The 24,237-nt window shown below is 35.6% G+C and overlaps 1 protein-coding gene across 2 annotated transcripts in view; it reads right to left on the bottom strand.

Moving 5' to 3' along the window:
• LOC117409502 (tyrosine-protein kinase Tec-like) overlaps positions 1–23,899 on the bottom strand; it is a 37,466-nt gene extending 13,567 nt beyond the window's left edge. The window contains exons 1-13 of one of the 2 annotated variants that reach the window (XM_034015660.3): positions 23,762–23,899; positions 22,457–22,646; positions 14,047–14,151; positions 12,947–13,028; positions 11,794–11,922; positions 11,599–11,648; positions 10,033–10,229; positions 8,682–8,747; positions 8,333–8,387; positions 5,128–5,207; positions 4,476–4,609; positions 1,160–1,234; positions 18–189 (exon numbers count right to left, since the gene is read on the bottom strand). In XM_034015660.3, the coding sequence (XP_033871551.1) occupies positions 18–189; positions 1,160–1,234; positions 4,476–4,609; positions 5,128–5,207; positions 8,333–8,387; positions 8,682–8,747; positions 10,033–10,229; positions 11,599–11,648; positions 11,794–11,922; positions 12,947–13,028; positions 14,047–14,151; positions 22,457–22,633 (1,322 nt within the window). In that variant the 5' untranslated portion in view covers positions 22,634–22,646; positions 23,762–23,899. Of the gene's footprint in view, positions 1–17; positions 190–1,159; positions 1,235–4,475; positions 4,610–5,127; positions 5,208–8,332; positions 8,388–8,681; positions 8,748–10,032; positions 10,230–11,598; positions 11,649–11,793; positions 11,923–12,946; positions 13,029–14,046; positions 14,152–22,456; positions 22,647–23,543; positions 23,716–23,761 lie in introns of those variants that run through there. The other variant, XM_034015659.3, reaches the window with a different exon arrangement.
• Between the last annotated feature and the right edge of the window lie 338 nt (positions 23,900–24,237).

The raw sequence follows: 24,237 nt of genomic DNA, 5'->3' as shown, positions 1-24,237 counted from the left end.
TAGTCTTTGCTACTCACATCATTACTTTGGCCTCCTCAATGAAGTCCTCTTCATACATGGCTCCTTCGCGAATGGCCTTGATTGCCACCTTGTGCTGTGCCCTCCATTTCCCTAAGCGTACAACACCATACTGTCCACTGCCCAGCTCCTTCATGAAGGTCAGGTCAGAGGGGCTTATCTCCCATTTATCTGAAACCATTTGTATTCATCATATTAGTTATGCTTTATTTGTCAGGCTGGGTCATTTGTTACCAGCATATTACCAGCATATTGTAAATGCTTATACCAGAAACTGATGTAATAAAATGTAATTATAACTTTGTGAATTCAAATCTCTTTTTAAACAACATTGAAATTAATTAAACTGGCAGTTCATAACAGTAACTATAAGAAAACACCGATAAAACTTCACAACTAGAAACAAATGAAAAGCCTATCTTTTCACCTCAGTGTTTAACACATGAATAAATTCATAGAACAAGAGCTGGTATTACTGGTACTGTATATGGAATATGGATGTGGCACATTGTGACATTAGCCAGTGTTTGCACTAGTTAACACCCAGGGATGTGATTTCAATCTCAAACTTGCAGTCTGTTTTAAAAGAAGCATTTTAGGACTGCTTTAAATGAATTTAGTATCCTGATACAAACATACCTACATAATCGCCATATAGTTCTGTGTACTGTAGCACCAGTTCCTTGTCAATGTATTTTTTCTCCATGTAAATTTAATTAGCAGAGAATGCATTTCTCCAAAAAAAAATAATAGATGGCACCACTCCTTTATTTTCATGTTAAATAAATAGTAAAACAGCTTTCAGTGCTATCTTTACAGTTTTTTTTTTATCTGGCCCTCCAGAGGCAAAGCAACTACTTTTTGTGGCTTACTTGCACCACCAATTTCACATTAAGATCAAAGTAGTGCAGTGAGACACCTGGACGTCTATTTAATATAGTACATGTTAGTTATATAGGATATATAATTAGAAAGAAAGAATGAATTATATGCAAAGTATGTATTTATTTCAGATGCAGTATTCACTCAATAATGATGTATTAAAAGCTGCTATTCCAAGACTACGTTTTTACTGATAGATTTGAGATAATCCAATCAACTGTATGAGCCATTGGCTTCATTAAACCACCCTGCTCATTACCATAGCTGAAACCCGCTGTTGTTGGTGCAGACCTTCCTTTTTTGCCGACTGGGTAACGAAGTCTTGTTACAAGACCTGCAAGAAACAGGGAGTGCAAAGATGAGTGTTTAAGAACAAAATACATTAGGGAACAGGAAAAAGGAATTAACCATTTAGTATTTTTGGAGAGTTTTCCCCAGCATAAAGCATTTTTATCATCTCATCAGGACAGAAGTCCAGAAAAATATACTAGAAATATTGTGTGTACACAACGGCAGTCCTTAGAGGGACAGGCCCAACAAGTCTGCATCTTTTAAATATATCATTTCAATACCACCTTCCTGCTTTCTCTCGATTTCCACCTGTTCCCTGTTCTTTAAAAACAAACTAGTTCAATGATGTTATCTTAATTTATTCTATTCAGTATGTTTAAAGTATTCTATTCAGTATGTTTAAAGTATTCTATTCCGTATGTTTAAAGTATTCTATTCTATATGTTTAGCTTATTCTATTCTATATGTTTAATGTATTCTATTCTACATGTTTAATGTATTCTATTCAGTATGTTTAAAGTATTCTATTCTATATGTTTAAAGTATTCTATTCTATATGTTTAACTTATTCTATTCTATATGTTTAATGTATTCTATTCTACATGTTTAATGTATTCTATTCAGTATGTTTAAAGTATTCTATTCTATATGTTTAAAGTATTCTATTCTATATGTTTAAAGTATTCTATTCTATATGTTTAACTTATTCTATTCTGTATGTTTAATGTATTCTATTCTATATGTTTAGCTTATTCTATTCTGTATGTTTAAAGTATTCTATTCTATATGTTTAAAGTATTCTATTCTATATGTTTAACTTATTCTATTCTATATGTTTAATGTATTCTATTCTACATGTTTAATGTATTCTATTCAGTATGTTTAAAGTATTCTATTCTATAAGTTTAAGGTATTTTATTCTGTTTGTTTAACGTATTCTATTCCATATGTTTAGTGTTTTAGTTGGGTGGTAGTGTTTTCGTGGGTGTTTTAACGGTTGTTAAATCAGGTCCAGCTAAAGGTTTGGATCTGTCAGGTTCAGGGGGCTTTAGTGGTAACAATCTTTTTTGTTTGTTTTTTAAATGACCATATACGTTTATACATAAATATTTTATTTTGTGGTTTACCTCATAAGCCCCTGTGAAAAATTGCGATTTCATGGGATGCGCAGAAATCGTGAAATTAGCCCAATACCACGATTTTTACAATATTCTTAAGAAATAAAAATAATTTCATACTTATTTGTATTTCATACAAAAAATTAAAAAATCACATTAACGAAACTGTACACCTCTGCTATGTGCCTGCCTGTAATATTCGCCATTCGCTGTGCAGTGATTATGTCATGTGACTATATGCAATCAAAGCGGGAAATTAAAATACTACACACTGTAAACAAGAAAATGGATATCTCTAAAAAGACTAAAAATGTATCTGCAGCAGATCACATAAAGCAGTATCCAGCAGGAGTTTTACACAGCGATGGAGGTAAGCACTTGTTTTGCATGTCTTGCAACATTACTGTAGATCACTACCAAAACTCGTCTGTTGACAGGCATTTAGATTCACTGAAAAGAGAAAGGCAGAAATCCAGAGCAGTACTGCGACTGCTTTACTTGCAAAGAAACAAAAACCGGTGACTTCCATGTTCCAAAAGTCCACTTATTAAATTTTGACCCGACAGAGGCGTTTGTTTGCGCAAATATCCCTTTTGAAAAATTGGACAACCAAAAGTTACGGAAATTCTTCTGACAGAGTGTAGCAAATGGTGGACCGATTCCTTCATCAGCCCAGCTGAGACATGAATATTTACCTAAAGTTGCCGAGTATCACAAGCAGGAGATTATGGAATTGGTAAAACAGTCTAGTTGCTAGTCAGTGGTCACACTGACGAGTCGACTGATGCCCAAGATCAGTATGGGTTACAAATGTTATTTGTTTTTCAAGACCTAGTGAACATGCACCTGATGTACTAGAACTGAAAGCTGTCCTTGCTGATACACTTCACCTACAGGCTGTTATTTACAGCACTATTTCACAAGCTATTGTATTTGTAAAGTGCTTGAGTAAGTTTGATGTTAATTGATGTCAGTGCATTTATCTGTATATGTGGTGTTCCGCGGAATACGATACTTTACCTGTGACAATGCCGTGAATTTTAAAGAAAATGTCCACGATTTTCACTGGGCCTTACTCATATCACACTATCAGCTATGAATCACTTTTGCCACATTGTTGATGGACACGTGTTGAATTGGTGTTTATGCTATTAAATTAATAAATTCCTTTTTTATTGATTGATACCAAAATAATTACAAAACACATTTTTACACAACGAGGCAAAGCAGAACCTCAATATGTGCAATATGTGCAAGTATTTCTGATATATATATATATATATATATATATATATATATATATATATATATACATATATATATTATATATATAGATAGATAGATAGATAGATAGATAGATAGATAGATAGATAGATAGATAGATAGATATACACACACACACATACAGGGAGTTGACAAAAAATGGAAACACCTGGGTAAATGAGGGATACCAAGTATATTGAAAGCAAGGGCTTCCACACAGGTGTGGCTCATGCGTTAATTAAGCAAATAACATCCCAGCATGCTTAGGGTCATGTATAAAAATGCTGGACAGGCCTGGTTGCCTATAATTATGGCTAGCATGGCTGCCAGAGGAGACTTTGAAATAGGGGTGATAGTTGGGGTGCGTTTGGCAGGAGCTTCAGTGACCAAGACAGCTCAACTTGGTGATATTTCACGAGCAATGGTGTCTAAGGTGATGTCGGCATGGAACTCCGAGGGAAAGACATCATCAGCAAAGGGCAACAGTGGGCAGAAGCGCATACTCCAGGATCGTGCATTAATTTGAAGTGTAAGGCAAAACAGGCGAGCAACTGCAGATCAATTGACTGCAAATTTCAACCTGGGGCGCGAGCAGCCAGTTTCATCAAAAATGGACCGCTGAGAACTCCATAGTGGCCCAACGCCCTATTAAGTGACTTTACATTGGTGTTTCCATTTTTTTGTCCACTACCTGTATGTGTATATATATATATATATATATATATATATATATATATATGAGAAAGCCCTTTACAGAGAAGATCTATGAGATTAATTATTTTTTATAATGCAAAGACACTATATGAAACTCATACCGTCATTGCTGTTGTTGTTTTAAAACGCTGTGGCTCAAAACAGTTTTCTAGTTAGTAGCTCTGTATCCAGATACAGTACATGAAATACCTGCTGCGTTGTGCTGATGGTAGTCGATGAGTTCTGGGATAGAGTTGAAATTATGTTTTTCTGCCAAGTAGAACTGCTTGGGAAATGCTTGTGTTTCTTTAATATGGTAATGTTTCACTTGAGAAGTGCCCTCGCTAAAAAAAAAAAAAAAAGTAATTTCATCTGAAAGGCTTGGTACAACTTTATAATAATACAATTATCAATCTTATTTATAGTATTAATTGAATACTATGCACTCCAGCAGTATATGTGTACACAACTTAAACACGCCTGCTCTTACATCTGTGGTGTGCTGAATTCTAAGCATGTGCTGAAACCTAACCAGAATCATGTTAGTACACCTCATTGTAGTTGGGATAAAAGACCCATCAAACTGCCATTTATGAGCATTAAGACTTGGACCATAATTCACAAGAAAACAGAATGCACAGGAATGTATGTAAGTTTACACAAAGGACTGCTGGTAAGGCTTTGTTAATAATAACAGTTGCACTGACAGATGACAGGTGTGCTATAAAAACATTTTGAGGTGCCACAAAAACATAATGGTACAGCAATGGTAAAAAAAAAATGTTTAGATCTGGAAAATGCTGGTAAACTAAGTGCAGACAAACTAAAACTATACATAGCATTTTGCATCACTGTAACTCACCCTCCAGACTTAGTAAAAAGGGACACGGTATATGCTCCAGGTTGGCTTGAATCCCTCACCATAAACCCCCCTTCTCTGTCCTGGAAAACAAACGTGATGATTAGGTGACCATTGTGTATGTCTGGTGTGTAAAATGCAGAGTATTCTTGTTGTTGTTTAGATTCACATAGTCTTCATTTTCTGTTTCAGTCATCACATCCTGGTGCCCTGGTGCATCAATAGAGGTCTCAGAATGTCCCTCCAAGAAAATCTGGTACACCAGAGTGTAACCTGACCCTACCCCCCCCTGCACAGAGGTGTGCAATTTTTGAAAAAAAACTTGTTGTCCAAGGGACAGAATGCTAGAAAAATCTACTTGTCCTTCTTAAAAATCTACTTGCCCCCTCCCCGTCAAACAAAACACACAAAAAGGTAGAATATAACTTGTAGGATTTTGGTTTTATTTATCAGTGAACACAATCAATCAATTAAATGATTAACAGGGGCGGATCTAGCCTTGTAGCTTGACGGGTTCACTAAATTCTTCAAGATACACAAAAGGTTCCTTGTGACCCCACCTACCCTCAACAAATGTATAACTTTAAGGAAATGTTCCTTTCAGTGCAGTTTGGAACACATTTGCTAGTAAATGTAAGTAATACTAAGAGTACAACTGTAATAAGCAATACTTGGAGTTATTCAAATATAAAAATAGCTTCTGCCTGTTTTTTTCCACTCTTTCTCTATACACTAAATCCAACTCCTGATGTACAGGTGTTTTAGTTTGTTGCATCACAGATACGAAATCATTGCCAACTATTACTGCTGCTTTGTGGAATTCTGATTTTTCTTGCTGTTCTTTCAGTTTTGTAACTGATGAGGACTTGTGTATAACCTGTCACGTTTCTCTGCATTTTCTCTGCACACAATATTTACAGTAGGCTCCTTGAAATTCTGCAAACACAAAATATGTTGTTTATTTCTATTATATACTTATTTTTTCTAAACAGTGTACCACATTTTACAGCTATTTTCCTCCTCTAACATCTTGTCCCATGATAGCTAACTGGAACACTGCTGCAGCAGGGTGATCCTGGTTTCATACCCTGATGACCAGGGCCGGATTAACCTATATGCAAATTACTCTATAGCGTAGGGCCCCCAGTAGAATTGGGGCCCCCGCGAGGTCGCTGTTTGTTTGGGACATTTTACAAAATGTTTACTGCATGTGGGTAGACGTGCCCCCACACACACAGGAAGAGAGGCGCACAGAAGCTTGCTTTTGTTTTGGTTAATTTTGTTCTTTTATGACAGCTAGGCATTTCTTTCTCGATTACAGCATACCTGCTCTGTCTCTCGTGCAAGCAGCTTCCTGCTAATGTACAATACCAAATGCTCCACGCCCTCTACCGCCTGTGAGAGATCCGTCCCTAGTGCTACGTCAGAGGCATCATTCTGCAGGATAACATGTATGAATCAGGCTCAATTTACACATTATTTTATTTCAGTTTTAGGGTCAATTTAAAAGCCTGTCCTTTTTCATTTGGGGGTTGGAATTTTAGAAAAAAAGGCAGGTAAAGGCAAACGTGTATAATGTGGGAGACTGAAGGAAATTCAAATTCAAACATGCAGCCGGCAAGAATGGTTTAAGTCCATAGTGTTTGTTTCTCTCGCTACAAAAGAAAACTGAAAAAGAAGTAGACAGGAAACTTATTCCCTTTTTTTGTTAAACTACATTGTTTTGCTCTATTGAATTACCATGAGATTTACAGTCTGTATTTTATTTTAAAATAACAATAAAATATTGTACGGATAATCTCATACAAAAGCATTTAATTTCTACTGTTATAAACATATTTGACAAGTTCAATGTTTTAATAGGTTTCGCAAATCGATGGATTGTGCATGTCCAATAAATAACTAATAAAAAAATAAATAAAAAAGAGCTACTTTTTAATATTGTGTGTAAATCAAAAAAAAATGTAAATATGGTAAATACCAAATTAGGTAAGCAACATTAAAATTGAAAGAAAAAAAATACATTTGTTGCCAGGGAAAGTTTGTCTTGAAATGCTTCTAACCAGTAAACTTCATGTTTTTTTTTTGTTTTTTTTTTAACATCCCAACAAACACTGTACACGCTTGACCACAAAGTTGAGTTAAAATTATTTTATAAATTACAGTACACAACGCAATTTTTTTCTAATCCGCTAATACCTTAGCGACTATGGTGTTTTTGTGTTGTAACTTTCTTCTTCTTCTTCTTAATATTATTATTATTAGTAGTATTTATTTCTTAGCAGACTTTATAACTTTACTAGGTTGCTGCATTTAAATGTCCATTAAGTAAGCAGCATCACTTATTTGCTAATTTACAAAAAACGTAAATAATACCTTAAGTTTAAAAGATTAGTGTGCATTGCCAGAGGCTCTCTTGGCAGCCATTTCTGGGTTTCTTTGTAACCAATAAAGGATCAGCTTTTCCCACAGCTAGCCAATCAGGAGTGATAGGGGTGGGACGTAAACACTTTTTAAAATGTTTGAGTGTAGGTGCTAGACTTCCGCAATTCAGTTTTCAGAAACTTGCGTGGCTCTCTTAAAAATATACCTGAGTGTCTTCCTAGCAACAGAACGAACATAAGACAAATAAATAAATAAAAACGACTTTTCCGGCGGGCAAAGTATAACGGCAACACTTGTTGTCCCTCACACAAATCTTGTTGTCCTGGACGTCTGGCGATACGAAATCCACACCCCTGACTGCATATCAAAAAGGAATACAAAATACAAAAAAGTGGTACTTCTTGAATCCACTAGTGGTAGAGTGTTGCAGGGGGTTACACGTCATGGGAAATATTTTCCTTTTAAAATATATATATTTAAGTATGATAATTCTTCAGGAAAAGGATCATTAGTAAACACTCCCTTCATTTAAGTATGTGCATAGCTTATTATTATTATTATTATTATTATTATTATTATTATTATTATTATTATTATTATTATTATTATTATTATTATTAATAATGATGATGAAACATACCATATAAATCATGCAAGCGAATCTCATAAGCATTAACAGGATCCGTTGTTTGCCAAAAACATTTTGATATCCATTTGTTACAATCCAATTTGAAAAAACATGGTTTTCTGAGAATCATCGGACATTACTGCTTAAATATTTTCACAATCCACAATCATTAAAAGCATGAACACAAACACCTACCTCCGTTTTGAGCTGCTGCTCTGCTTTATTTCGGTTTACATTTTTGCAATACCATCTAAAAATAATTTAAATAAAAAAAAGAACAAGTTCAAAATACATGCTTCTTTCACTTCTTTTAAACAATTCCATTTGCGGTCATTTGTTTGTCTTTAAAGAACGAGGACCTCAAATAGAGACACTGCTACCACTGTTCAAGTCATAATCATGCAATGGCCCACTCTCCTTGAACCTCAAAGATGTGCAAGTTTAAGGATTTCTTCAGCAGTAACCCTCTATGGTATATATTTGAATGTGTATATTTATGCTCCTTAGATCCAAATCATAAAAAAGAACTGAGAGTCATACTTACGGATACTGATCAAGGTTATTTGATTTCTTCTCTGTTACGTAATTGCTAGGAATATATCCCTCATGTCTAAATACAAAAATGTAAAAACATAAATTACATACTTCATACTTGAATATTTAACAACAGGGAATGAACAACATCTGAAAGGAATAATTAAAAACATTTACAATTGTTTATTCAATAGCTTATTTTTACAGCCATTCTCCTGACCAGCTCTTTGCGTGAATAATTCAATAAACAAAGACCTGTTTAATATCTGTAAATAACAGTATTTCAAAGACCTGTTTAATATCTGTAAATAACAGTATTTCAAAGACCTGTTTAATATCTGTAAATAACAGTATTTCAAAGGGGAAAGCCCCTGGATGATGGAGCACTTCCTGCTATGTTGTCTGTAGAATTACACCCCTATAAATGCAAAACAGCAAAACACAACAGTAATAAAGAAAACTGAAGGTTTGGGACAGTGTTAGCATTGAATACCTTCTGTTGTCATACATATTCATGTTCATATTTAAGATAATGACCTACAAGTTGTTGAACAGAAAGAATGAGGGCACAGACAGTACTAGTGTGTGGGCAAGTAACCTTGACAACGTTTTTTTGTTTTTTTGGGGGGAGGGGGTTGTGGTGTCCAGTTGCTTCCTTTTGAGAATTCATTTTTATGTTACGCATACATGACCTGGCAATTTTCTCAGCCAGCACTGGTTAGGATTTGTGCTATAATTGCACACATTTGTAAATACTGTTTCTGTACTTATTTTGTTCAACATTTTCCTTGTTTTTATACAATTAGTTCAATCAAGTAGAGGTGCAGAGCTGGTTTGGGTTTATTTATGTATTTTCTAGGTCTGTACAACAGTGCATTATAGATTAGCATCCATGATTAAAGTTTATTTAGCAGATATACACTATTCATCAGAAAGGAACTTAATAGGCCCAAGGTTTTAAACCTATACAGTAAACTAAATAACCTAAACTTGTTGACTCTCCATTGCCTTTCAAATTCTCTACTCCTGTGCGAATGAAATGTGTTATAATAGGATCATTTTTATCAATGACAAAAGTGGCTGTAGTAAAGTTTCAGGAAGGCCTCTGAACATTTCAAGCTCTATAAAAGTGCCATTATTTTTTTTTAAAAAGGGTACACTAACCACTTGATTGACAGTTGATGCTGAGATGTAATAGTGGGCATCTACTGTCTGATAGAAGCCCGCTAGAGCTGGAAGCTGATTGGCTGGTAGATCTGAATCGTTTTCCAATAAAATATAATCCTAGGGAAACCCAGCTATACCTCAGTAGCATGCAACATATTTTGGTATTTAGATAGACAGAAGTATAAATAATATACCCATATGTATCCCGTGCTTTGTACCAGTGTATATCACATTTTTCAATGACATGATATTCTTCACCCTGAACCAGGTTTAAGTCACGAGTATCAACAGCCTCAAAGTCATACATGGCTATGACAACATTCTCCTTCTCTTCTTCATTCCCCTCTGTATGTTCTTCTATGGGAGGTGGAGGCAGAGGCAGCAGACGAGGCTGGAGAGACAAGATTCATGTTTCAAAACCATAAGCGACATGGACAAGTTATATAGACCATAACATAGCAATCCTAAATAATCTTGTTTTTTTTTGTGTGTTTTTTTTTTTTTTATGTAGGATTTTTTTTATGTGACTATCAATAATGCACATTGTTTGTATTTCTGGTATATTTAAAAAAGGCGTTTTTGAACAGTACACCATTTTCTATAGAATTTTATTTCTTAGTAGTTTAGTATAAAGTTTAGTAAAAAAATCTAATAAAGTTTTTTTTTTTTTAAATGTACAACAAACACTGTTTTGCTATTCTATCAAACATCCAGATTAAATATTAACAGTTAGATCAAACAAAAACAAAATAAAACTTTGACCCTCGTTTGGGTCAGTTTGGGCAGGCTGCAGCAATGTTGTGTAAGAACACATGCACACAAACATAAGTAGAAAAAGAGATACAACTGCCCAGGAAGACTTCACTTACTACTAAACTTAAAAACATTCTATACATTGTAGGCTAGAACCACTAAAGTATCATTATTATCTTATTAAATGGCAGCACCATATAGTGCATGGCAGTGTATTACCAGCAAAACAAAAGGAAACTGGACTTAAAACAGCAGACGATAAATGGCGCTAGCTCTTCTTTAAAAACACTTGGCTGAGGCACAGAATTTGAATAATTGCAATAATAACCACTCGCAACTTTTGCAATCATAGAAAGGTTAGGGGGAAGTAAAAACAATATCTAAAAGAAGTTGGTTATCTTATACTTGGTATAGAAAGGGACCTACTTTAGTATCTAAATGGTGGTAGTTTTTATACCCACCACTAATTAGGTCAATGTATAGGTGTATATATGTTAGGTCAATGATCAATGTAAATGTGTATATGTATTAGGTCAATGTATATCTGTATATGTATTAGGTCAATGGTCAATGCATATGTGTATATGTGTTAGGTCAATGTATATGTGTATATCTATTAGGTCAATGGTCAATGTATATGTGTATACAGTGCCTATAGAAAGTCTACACCCCCTTGAACTTTTTTCACATTTTGTTGGGTCAGTGCCTCAGAGTTTCATGTATTTAAATGAGGATGTTTTTCCACTTATCTACACTCCATACTCCACACTGTTAAGGGGAAAAAAGTATTGAGAAAATAATTATATATTAAAAAAAAATTTAATGCATTTTAATTCCAGGCTATAAGGCAACAAAAGGTGAACATTTTGAAAGGGGGTGTAGAGTTTTTATAGGCACTGTATGTATTAGGTCAATGGTCAATGTATATGGTGCTGAATGATATTAGTATTCACTTGAAAAAAGACCCGGTCAAAGAAAAATTTGCAGAAGGTAAAATTCAAGATTACCTTTTTTGAAGTCGCGGAGTTTGGTGTTGGTGGAAGAGGCTTTCTTGAAACTGAAACAAAGAAATACATTTTAGAAAATAAAGATCTGTATTGGGGTGATTATTATACTGTAAATTCAATTATTCAACCACATACACTGAGAAGTTACAAAAGCCCTTCAAGAAACAAAGAATCTTCTTGGAAAAAGACACTCACTGTCCCCAAACACGTTGTACTCTTCACAGCCTGGCGCTAGTTTTTCTTCTTGTCTACAGCAGAGCCAGACTCCTTCATTCCAGAACTGGGGGTGGAATTTGGCAACTATAATGGGATTATTCTTTATTTCTGCAAAAATGTAATTGTATTTTAGCAAAATGATTTATTAAATAAGAACTGACACAATTCTGGGCTCACTTGACACACATTCCTTTTTTACCTACCCAAGTTCAACTTTGCATTAATTTACATCACAAACTGCCTAAACAATGATTGAATGAAAAAAAAATGTGTATGAAAGAATCATCCTACAGTCCAGGGACAGTAATGCAACATACACAGTCTCAACAATACTACTGTTACTATTACTACTACTGCTGCTACTAATAGTATGGGTCTTGGTAAACTGGCCATTTACAAGGGAAGGAAGTGCAAGATTGCCGAGGAGGGTCTCTGACTACAGAGTCATGTTCAGGGCCCTAGTCTGGTCCCATATCACTTTAGAAAGCACCAATGCTGAGTCCACTGGTGACATGATGGCTCTAAGTGGCGTGCTCTGCACGGTTGTTTTTGGTTCATTATTACATTTGAACATTTAATTTTCAGACTTGTTACTGTTCTTTTTTTTTTCTTTAAATTGAGTTAATGACGTGTCTTTGTTAGCACCCCCTTTTGTTTAAAAGTGATTTTTTTCATCAGCTGTCACATCAGTCACACCACCTCAAGTAAGCCTAATCTTGTCTGATCTCAGAAGCTAAGCAAGGTTGGGCTTGGTTAGTATTTAGATGGGAGACCACCTGGAACACCAGGTGCTGTTTGACAGCTGATGTAGTCGCCATTTACAAGACCAGGAAGTGCAAGATTGTCCAGGAGGGTCTCTTTGACTGTGGAGTCATGTTCAGGGCCCTGGTCTGATTTGGGTTCTTTTAGAGCACGCTCATGCACACTCCACTGGCGATATCAGGGTCTCTTTGACTGTGGAGTCATGTTCAGGGCCCTAGTCCCCCATGCTCATTTCTAAAAATTGCAGGATGTCAATGTAATCAAATTGAAACCTTGATGTTTGAATTACATTTTGTTCTGGAATATACTAAAACAACACTTCCAATCCCAAACAATACTATAAAATAGTACAAATGGTATGAACATGTACCTTCTTTGAGATTCTGGACCCATGCACTTCTGCTGTCGTTACTTGGGGCAAAAATATATAAGGTATTGGCATCGTACACAACCTAGAAGAGGAAAGCTATTCATGAGACAGCAATAACACATTCTACTATTCTTTTCATGGAAGAAAGTTGTACATTGGTCTAAAAGTATATTTTTTGACAAATTGATAGTCAGTAAATGTCCCAGCTGCTCCCACGTGCCCCATAATGCCATTACACTAAACTAATACTAGCATTCTCATTATAAGGCAGAACACAAACAGCACAGTCTCTTAACTATGGCTCCCGACTTCAGCATTATAAAGGGGGAGCACTATATATATATATGTAACAGAAGCGCCGCTGGTTTTGTTATTGTTTTGTTTTTATTTTAAAACGTGTTCTGGCAGAGGCGAGATTTGTGCAGTGCAGAAGGTGACCATCTCTCGAGTTTAATTAGTTGTGTAATTGTTGCTAATAAACGGCGCACAGTGTCTTTTTGACTGTAGTATCTGTCAGTGTTTTTTCTTTCCTGACTCTGGCCTGACGTCACCACTCGTCCATCCCTGTCACAGGCTAGTTCTTCAGTTTTTTTATTCTTAATTGGTTGTCTGTGTTTGGTCATTAAAAAATATGTGTACAGACATATAATGTATGTAAATGGAAGGTAAAATAATGCAGGAAACTAGTGCTTAGTCACATCCTGTACAATTTCACACAGGATAGTACAGTATATGTACTTTGAATAGCCTCAGTTTATTATTTTGCTTTGATAAAGGATGTCTAGCTTGTGTCCTGTTATACAAGTTTCCCATAGCTTAAAAGCATGGTAAAACACATGTAAATGTAAATGTTTTTAAAGCCCGGAGAGGTATGGTAAAGCATATTAAAAACATGGCATACAATGGTATGCTATTTTAAAAGTATAGTATTAATAATAACATTTTTCAGAGTTTTTATTGCAAGGCAAAGAGATATAAAGTATACAGCACTGATTTAGCAGCAAAACAAACAAATAAATAAATAAACAAATCAGTTAAGGTTTGGCCTGTTGATTTGAAAAGAATCTTACACAATATGTATAAATCAACTCAACACTTACTTGAAATGGGTATTTGTTTTGACATGGAATAATCTTCCCATTGTTCTTCACAATCTCAGCACACTTGATTTTTTGTACATCAATAGATCCCTTTTTGGACTTCTTCTGTAGAAATAAATACATGATACGATAGTAGAAAATGCTGTACAGGGGGACTCTGTTCACAAAGGCTTACCTGATGAATTAGGTTTCCACCACAGTTTTAAGCTGTAATATCGGGGCTCCATGTTATCTGTGAGGGATTATAGTAAGCTACTTGAGTGATAGAGGCCAAACAATAGTGCGTGCTTGCAGGGCATTTGACATTTGGTGGTTTATGACAGAAACCATATAAGATTAAGCATCATCATCATCTTCTCCTGTAGGTGTGTTAAAAACATGAAATATCCTTAGGCTGGACAGGCTACACTTATTTATTGGCTAGTCACCAACAAGTTTACACTATTGAAAAAACAATATTGCAGAATTATTGAAAAATATTTTTTAAAAGATTAATAATAATAAATGAATGTGTCCTTTCACCTGCCTGAAATATTAAACAATATTTTTTTTATTAATCTAATGCTAATGATTGACCAGGTAATAGATCCCCAACACCCTGATTAGCAGAGAAATGTCCAAGAATTTTTACAGATCAAATCACAAAACAAAGAAAACAATATGGATTACACACTACCTATATTGTTTAATAATAATACAAATTAGGTTTTTGCTATAGTTAACTTCTCTTTACTTAAATTTCAAACACGTAACCTGAAAATAAAATGGGGCTTCCCATTCTTTTATGTGAATTTTAAAGCACAGCAGCATGTAGAAACAAAATCCTGAGATAACTGCAGTTGAAATTTCCATAAAAATTGTTCATCTTTCCACAAAAATTCTTCATCTAATCACCATGATGACAATTTAAAACATGCAACTATCTCAATTCTAAAGCATGGAAGCTCATTAAAGATAGATAACCCACAGACGATCATCAAAATGATCAAAACACCACTATACTAAAAATAGTCTTACTCCTTCACCTCTGACATCCACGTGTCCTGTGTTACACCTGTCACCAGATGTTATCTTTCTCTTTGATCTGTTCACACCTGTGCACATTCCTTTCAATAGGAACGTGAAAAGAACTTTAGACCTTTGGGTGAAGTCAACACAAAACACCTAAAATAACAAATTTACATTATACCATATAACACTTAAACTTCTAGTAAAAAACATTTTGTAAAATATAAATTTCATTTTGTGGTTTTAAGATGTCTCTTGTTTAATACAGAAAAAAACCCTAAAATACCCTAGTAACTGAAAATAAAACTTTTAAGACTACATGGTGTGGGTAACGTCATCATTTGGCTTTTGGCCACTGGTGGGTTTATTTCTTGTTACTTGTTTTTACGCACCAAGACATGGTAAGAAACCACACAGTGTTGTCAGAAACATTTTTCCTTTCGTTATAATATCTATTATTAACTAATCTTGCTAACCTACAACACAAATGGTGGCAACAGTGAGACAGGCTTGTTATTCATTGAATTTATATTTTTATTACCATGAATTTACAAAGATTTCTACTCAAGTGCCATACTTGTTTAACCAAGGGTCAACTCATGTAAAAATAACTCATTTCCCTTCTGATCAAATTTTAACCCGACAACACAGTGAGACCCAACCATGTGATCAATAATGGAAAGTAAGGCTCTGGTCCATTAAAGAGCTCATTTCAAGTTGTTATTTTCATAGTTGTGAGTGAACATGCATTATTTTTTTTTTTCAAATATGAACAATTTACCTTACACGAAAACGTTTTTGTGCTGTGTGTCTTTTATTTTCCCATATCAGAGAGACCTTTCTCCTGCAGGGTGATCTGAGCAATCCTTTCAGACATTTTCGATTTAAAAAAATAAATAAATAAATACAATTACTAGGACTAAAGTAAGTCTTTAAATAAGGCCAGCTTGTTTTTAAAAGAGTGCAGGAAAAGATGTACCTGAAAATTACATTTAAATTGTGACAAAAAATACAAAAATAAAAGACGTATGAAACCCACGGGGCCATTGTGTTTCATTCATCTGTAGCATCCCAATTGCCAGAGTTTGTATCGCAATTGATGTCATCAGAGAAACACATTCACAGCGTACACTATAAAAGGAGTTGACCTTACTGCTGCTACGTAGCAGCACAGTCTGTCGCTCATGGGAACTCTAGTTATAATTAACACATGTATCCACTGGATTGGACTATGAATATCAGTAGATAATCCTAGACTAACACACAATGCATGCAAACCCTTTCAAAACCATTAATTGCATGTTATTATGCAAACACAGCTCTACTAGCTGCAGAAAAAAAAAACATTAATGTAATGTACAATGCAGTAGGGAAATAAGCTAGTATAAAACACAACAAAGAGGATAACACAAGGGAAGATTCTGGAAAAAGTCCATGTAGAGCAGTATTCCACAGTAGTGTTGTATGTCCAAGAGAATTTGCACCGCCTAGTAAGGGACATCAGCTTTTTCATTCGAAGCATCCAATCCCCACCTGAGAAAAACCATGTGAGGCAACTCTAATTTGGCAATTGAATATGGGGATGATTATGCAATGCTATGAGTTTGGTGAGCTCAGAGTAGCACCAATTCCAAAGAGAAGCTCAAAGGGCTGTTTGCTCAAACATACGTTTTTTTTTGTTGTTGTTGTTGACTGGTGAGGAAAGGATTATATTTTTTTATGATTTCTGTTATCTTGGTTTGCTCCTGTCTCTTGATGCATGTATGTAAGCCCAGTTATTATTTTGACTACCAAATTCCAGACATGCAGATGATGACTGCTTATGCATAAATATAGCACCTCTATTCATACTGCATTAACATTACATGTGCAACAAATAAAAAAATCAACACACTGTATGTATATAGTACAGTACAGCGTTGCATATCCTACCCCCTGTGGACTGGGGTATAGGCAGATATGTGAAAAAGTCAGATTTGCGAACAAGCATTTACACATCCATAAATCCATAAACATGCAAACTGCTTTAAACATGGGGATTTTTTTTGCTTTAAAAGTAAGCAAACGTAAATGAGATGAATTAGGCTACAAATACACGGTGTTGCTATGCGGTTTACTATCGGCCATCTCCACGCAAAGCTTTTTAAAAAAAAAAATAAACAAACAGTAAATGTACAGTAACCTGCAACTGATGGCTTCTTTCTTAACTCTAGAAGTCCCTGCCTCCCTGGTTCTGCTTTCTTATCTCTGTCACTGTACTTTGCGCTCTTTCTTGATATTGCCAACTGCCGATAAGCAGCTCGGTTTGAATATTGCTCGGCTATTTTAAACAAACGACCGGTAAGCATTGGGTTTATGAAGCTTGCTTTGTTTAATTCAAATGCATTTAAAAGCTAAAACAACACACCGCCAATATCTGCAAGCATGTGCTCCATCATATAAACACATTGCACAAAAAAAAACAAAAAAAAACTTTCTCGACTAGTGTATTGAAACGTCACTGCTACACACAGCTGACTGACACACGCAAACAGCCCGTCTCTTAAAGGGGAACGCACCCAAAGGCTGATTGCTATAAAGCTTTCTTTCTGTTTCCATCTCAGAAGCTGCATTTGCTACCAATGCCATTAGTCTCGTAGCCTACTTTTAATATTTATTTATTTATTTAGGGAGGCGGTTAATTGATCAGGGTGCTTATGTAACAGTCGGGTATGCGAAGTTCCACTGTATTGTACTTTCTATCATGAGCTGCTACAGCAAGCATACACGGTGGTCTTTTATCAAAATTCTAGTAGTGCTGCCATAGGGGTTGGCGTTTGGGACGCTTCCTGGGACTACTGGGAAGTATTGATGACACACTTTGGGTTCCACTGTATGGGTTAATGACTGTGCAGAGACCCATGGGTTTGCTCTTAGGGTTATTTTAGGAACCTGCTGGTCTGCACCTGGTTGAAGAGGGAATACTGTGGGTAACAGCTGTAGGGCACTGAAGGAACCGAGAAAATGCATACAGATATAAGAACCACTTCTACACGAGTGAATGTAAAAAGTACCTCTTGTCTATAATAAAGCACCTGTGTTTACTTATTACCGACCTTATTTGCATCACCCCCTCACGCACAGAGCCTTGTACAAGCCGCTGATAATCCATTAAGTGCCACACTGTTGCATAGCTAAATCAGGAACACACTTTGCAACAGTGGCTTCCAGATACTGTACCATAAAAATAAGACACTGAGTCACACACAAATAATTTATATAAGCAACAAGCATTTTCAAAATACGCATCCTTTGCGTCTAGAGTTTTATCAAGTATGTATGATAACCCAATTCATGTTATTTGCATTGGCAATCTTCATATATGGAAGAACATTTGCTTATACTGCCAATTAACAAAGCTTAAACAGTCCAACAATGTTTCTCGATTACACATTACAGTATCCACTCATTAAGTTGTGCCCATACTGGTGCCCCCAAATTGCTTGAAATAATTCATACTTAAGAGTTTGATATGCATGTTGTTGGCAACAGCCTGGAATAGTTTCATGTCTTCATAAGAACATTCTTATACCGTTGTAAGCAAACTCAGCTATATCCCTATTATTAGAAGTATGTATTTTATAATGCATTGTGTTGATCATCATACAGTCATCTAAACTGACTGGTATCACATTTTGCACTGTTCCAAAAGGATTTAAAAAAGAAAATTCTGTTCTTTTTCTCTTCCTTTGCAAGAATTTGACCTTGTGAAACTGATAGCTACAGTGTGGAGTAGTGGTTCGGGCTCTGGACTCTTGACCGGAGAGTCGTGGGTTCAATCCCAGGTGGTGGACACTGCTGATGTCCCCATGAGCAAGATACTTTACCTAGATTGCTCCAGTAAAAAACCCAACTGTATAAATGGGTAATTGTATGTAAAAAAAATAATGTGTAAAAAAGAATGTAATTGTATGTATAAATAATGTGATATCTTGTAACAATTGTTAGTCACCCTGGATAAGGGTGTCTGCTAAGTAATAATATATTATAGACTTTTTACGGGTAGAAGATAACATTATAAAAAAATCTCTAGTGAATACAATTTTTTTAAATGCCTTAGACATAAGTTAAATTATAAACAACTTCACATTAGGTGTTAATAAGGTGTGGTGCCTGGCTAGATTCACTACAGTATTATTTGCATTTGGAGAGCAAGATCACTTGTTCCTTGCTTACAACATAAAAATGTGCCCAGCGCTACCCTGCATCGCATTGCCATTGCACAACGCTGCAATATGTTGTTGATTCCCCGAGTAGCAGTATCTAGAGAGCAATGGACTTCAGCATCAGGCAACAACTTAATTCTCAACATCCAGTTCATTCTGATTTGTAACTTTCAGGTATTTGTAGTTGTGTAGAGCTCAAATGGAATGCATATGCTCTCTAATACATTATTTCAGTACAGCAAGTTTTGGACTAGTTCCCCATTGTGAAAGCCACAAGGAGAGACAGAGAATTGACTAGTCATGAATACCAAATTATTCTTCAGGAAAATCATATTATATATAACCATTTCTGTGTGAGAATGAAACAATGTATTATGATCATTCAATAGGTAAATCTTAACTTTTCCTACATGATGTGACACCACTTGTATCACAAAAAAAGCAGTTACCCATAAAACAGTATTCTACACTATATGCACGGTACACTGGCACACCAATAGTGCGAAGTGCTAATCATTTGAATTTGAAGGCTTTAAGCTGTGTAAGCTCTGTTTGGAGGCGATAAACTGTCCTTTTTCACAATCAACACCAGCCAGACCTTATATTTCAGCTAGATAATGCACAGCCAATGCAGCTGGTTACTCAGATCTATATCTAGAATAGATCAGCGATGTGATCATTGTCTACTGAGGCCAACCTATTCACAAACCATGCAAGAGCAGTTTGCCATGAAATACAGACTGTAACTAACAACATGTGACAAATAAATAACACCTACACTGACACAAAAGGTGCTCTGACTATTTATTTGTTTATTTATTTTCCCTAGTGATTTTCAGACAGTTTGTAATTCAGTGTATATGTTATGGTAAACGTTTGAATAGTGGCAAATCTTAAGATTTATTGGTAAATGTCGACTTACTCAGCATTATGGGCCACCCACACACACATACAGTACTGTGCAAAAGTTTTAGGCAGGTGTGAAAAAATGCTGTAAAGTAAGAATGCTTTCAAAAATAGACATGTTCATAGTTTATATTTATCAATTACCAAAATGCAAAGTGAGTGAACAGAAGAAAAATCTACATCAAATCAATATTTGGTGTGACCACCCTTTGCCTTCAAAACAGCATCATAGGTACACTTGCACACAGTTTTTGAAGGAACTCGGCAGGTAGGTTGGCCCAAACATCTTGGAGAACTAACCACAGTTCTGTGGATTTAGGCAGCCTCAGTTGCTTCTCTCTCTTCATGTAATCCCAGACAGACTCGATGATGTTGAGATCAGGGCTCTGTGTGGGCCATACCATCACTTCCAGGACTTCTTGTTCTTCTTTACGCTGAAGATAGTTCTTAATGACTTTCGCTGTATGTTTGGGGTCGTTGTCATGCTGCAGAATAAATTTGGGGCCAATCAGATGCCTCCCTGATGGTATTGCGTGATGGATAAGTATCTGCCTGTACTTTTCAGCATTGAGGAGACCATTAATTCTGACCAAATCCCCAACTCCATTTGCAGAAATGCAGCCCCAAACTTGCAAGGAACCTCCACCATGCTTCACTGTTGCCTGCAGACACTCATTCATGTACCGCTCTCCAGCCCTTCGGCGAACAAACTGCCTTCTGCTACAGCCAAATATTTCAAATTTTGACTCATCAGTCCAGAGCACCTGCTGCCATTTTTCTGCACCCCAGTTCCTGTGTTTTCGTGCATAGTTGAGTCGCTTGGCCTTGTTTCCACGTCGGAGGTATGGCTTTTTGGCCGCAAGTCTTCCATGAAGGCCACTTCTGACCAGACTCCTCCGGACAGTAGATGTCGTGTACCAGGGTCCCACTGTTTTCTGCCAATTCTGAGCTGATGGCACTGCTGGACATCTTCCGATTGCGAAGGGAAGTAAGCATGATGTGTCTTTCATCTGCTGCAGTAAATTTCCTTGGCTGACCACTGCGTCTACGGTCCTCAACGTTGCCCGTTTCTTTGTGCTTCTTCAAAAGAGCTTGGACAGCACATCTGGAAACCCCTGTCTGCCTTGAAATTTCTGCCTGGGAGAGACCTTGCTGATGCAGTATAACTACCTTGTGTCTTGTTGCTGTGCTCAGTCTTGCCATGGTGTATGACTTTTGACAGTAAACTGTCTTCAGCAACCTCACCTTGTTAGCTGAGTTTGGCTGTTCCTCACCCAGTTTTATTCCTCCTACACAGCTGTTTCTGTTTCAGTTAATGATTGTGTTTCAACCTACATATTGAATTGATCATTAGCACCTGTTTGGTATAATTGTTTAATCATACACCTGACTATATGCCTACAAAATCCCTGACTTTGTGCAAGTGTACCTAGAAGACTTGATGCTGTTTTGAAGGCAAAGGGTGGTCACACCATATATGGATTTGATTTAGATTTTTCTTCTGTTCACTCACTTTGCATTTAGTTAATTGATAAATATAATCTATGAACATGTCTATTTTTGAAAGCATTCTTACTTTACAGCATTTTTTCACACCTGCCTAAAACTTTTGCACAGTACTGTATATATATATATATATATATATATATATATATATATATATATATATATAGATAGATAGATAGATAGATAGATAGATAGATAGATAGATAGATAGATAGGTAGATAGATAGATAGATAGATAGATATCTATTGTAAAAAATAAATAAATAAATAAATAAATAAATAAACTGGAATTACCAAAATCTGTTTGACATGGTTAGAAAGAAAGTTTCTACAATGTGAAATAAAGTGTACACTGTACGTCTTCACAATAATAATAATAATAATAATAATAATAATAATAATAATAATAATAATAATAATGCAGATGAAATAAACGTCTGGACATACAATGAGTACAAAATAGACATTTTCCTGGTTTCAAATCATTTGGGACTGGTACAGGAAATGAAAGCTAAATGCAGTTCAATACCTGATCAAAATGCACGACCACCACAATGTAACCACTGCGCACTGCTGGTGAACAGCACACATATTTAACATACTGTACACTGTGGAAATACTGTGTAAAATTATAGAAAACTGTATTTGGGCAATAAATGTCTGTCCAGTTTCATAAAATAATGCACATTTTCACAAAGTTACCTTTTAACGGTACAACGCTACATTTTCCAAAATGTTACATGTTCTTCAACAGTGTATGAGTACGTAGTAATGACATTGCTCACCTCTGCTCTGCCTTCGTAGTATGTTAGCTTGGTCTTGGTCAACACAAAGACCCTCTCCTTGTAGTTGAGTGGCGAGGTTCTTTTCTTTTGCTGTGAACGCTTTATTAAAATCTCTTCTCGAATTGGACTGGTATTCATCTCGTCCTCCTGCGCACTGTCCCTCCTGCCATTGAGCATCCAGTCTGGAGAACTAGAAACACGGGGAAAAAAAAAAAAAAACCGTTGCGTCAGTTATTAAGTTTGTTATGCGATTCTTCTTCTTCTTCTTCTTCTTCTTCTTCTTCTTCTACTTTTTCTTGTTCTTGTTCTTACTATGTGGTCTTATCGTGACTTCTGTCACGATTTTCTTAACATTTTTTGAAATTTTAAAACCATTTGTGTGAACTCGAGAAGTTGCCCTGCCAAATAGCTACAGAGATAGGAAACTTAATTAGGTACAATTGTGCATGCAGTGACTGAGTGAAAGGGATATGTCTTTACTGGTTATATTACTCAATGAGTCATCATAAAACTGTATTGAATACAAAACTATAAACAGCAATTGACTTTAGAACTTTAAATTGACCTATTTCTTCGTGGACCTCAAACCAGCAAGTCTTCTGAACCAGAACTAGCTGATGAAGCAATCCACCAGCTTTTACCAACATACTCATTGTCATTGTTGAAACTACCCCTCAATTTAAAAGTCCTGTTTATTTAGTGCAATAAATACTGTAAATAATACTCTTTTTTTACCCCAACAAGTCAAATTGACTCAAGAACAAACTTGTTTTAAAATAAAATACTTTTATTAGTTTCAACTCCATACAGTACCAGCACACACCGTTTCATTGATACTGTAAGCTTTAAGATAAAAAAAATTGAGAAAAAATATGTAGAGTACTAACACACGTAGACACACGCGCACACACACAATCATATAACGTGTATATATATATATATATATATATATATATATATATATATATATATATATATATACACGTTAAAATAGGTTACGTTATAATACTGTAAAAGCAAACACAGAAAAAAAAAAAAACATTTAAAAATAAAAATAAAGCGCCCAGTCACCAGAGAGGGCACACACCTGTCAAGTGAAACTAATTTGCTTCGTCGGTTCCAGTTCATATTCCCGAATTTATATTTTTTGTTTTGATAAATTTAGTTATCTCCAGCAGGAAACCCCAGTTTTAACCAGAATGAAAAGGCATATTTTACTCGTAGGAACGTATCCCATGGAACACCGAATCAGTAGTTCCCTTTAAAGTAGTTAACCATTAACATAAATATGTTTGTGTTGTCTACCTTATACGTATCCACTGTTACTGTGCCATGGGGAAGTTTAGTGAAGTCTCGTACAGCTCGTTTTTCACACCGTGCTTTTGCTGCTTTGTTTCTGACTGGCCGTGATACGGAAACACCAATATTAACAACTGCTGCCTGCTGTCGTTAAAAAGTGAAGACAGAAAAAAAAAAAAAAACGAGGAAGTTGCTATATAAAATCCTATGCATATCCACAGGGAGGACTGAAGCACCGAAAAAAGGAACAATAAATACACTTACAGTTCTAATACGCCTTGCTGTTTTAATTAAACTGCATAGCCCAATGCTGAGTGTTTTTTCACTTTTTTATTTTTACACTTCTGCCACAGAAACATGTTTTTATCCGAAGAAAGCATTCACTTGTGAATACAGGTGTAGTATTATAAAGTGGTACATCACAATGTGGTACGCATACCATAACTGCTAAGAAATAAATAAGAAAAAATAATAATAACCTG

The sequence above is a fragment of the Acipenser ruthenus genome, chromosome 2 (genome assembly GCF_902713425.1).
Source record: "Acipenser ruthenus chromosome 2, fAciRut3.2 maternal haplotype, whole genome shotgun sequence".
NCBI lineage: Eukaryota > Metazoa > Chordata > Actinopteri > Acipenseriformes > Acipenseridae > Acipenser > Acipenser ruthenus.
This window is presented reverse-complemented; position numbering and strand designations above follow the sequence as displayed.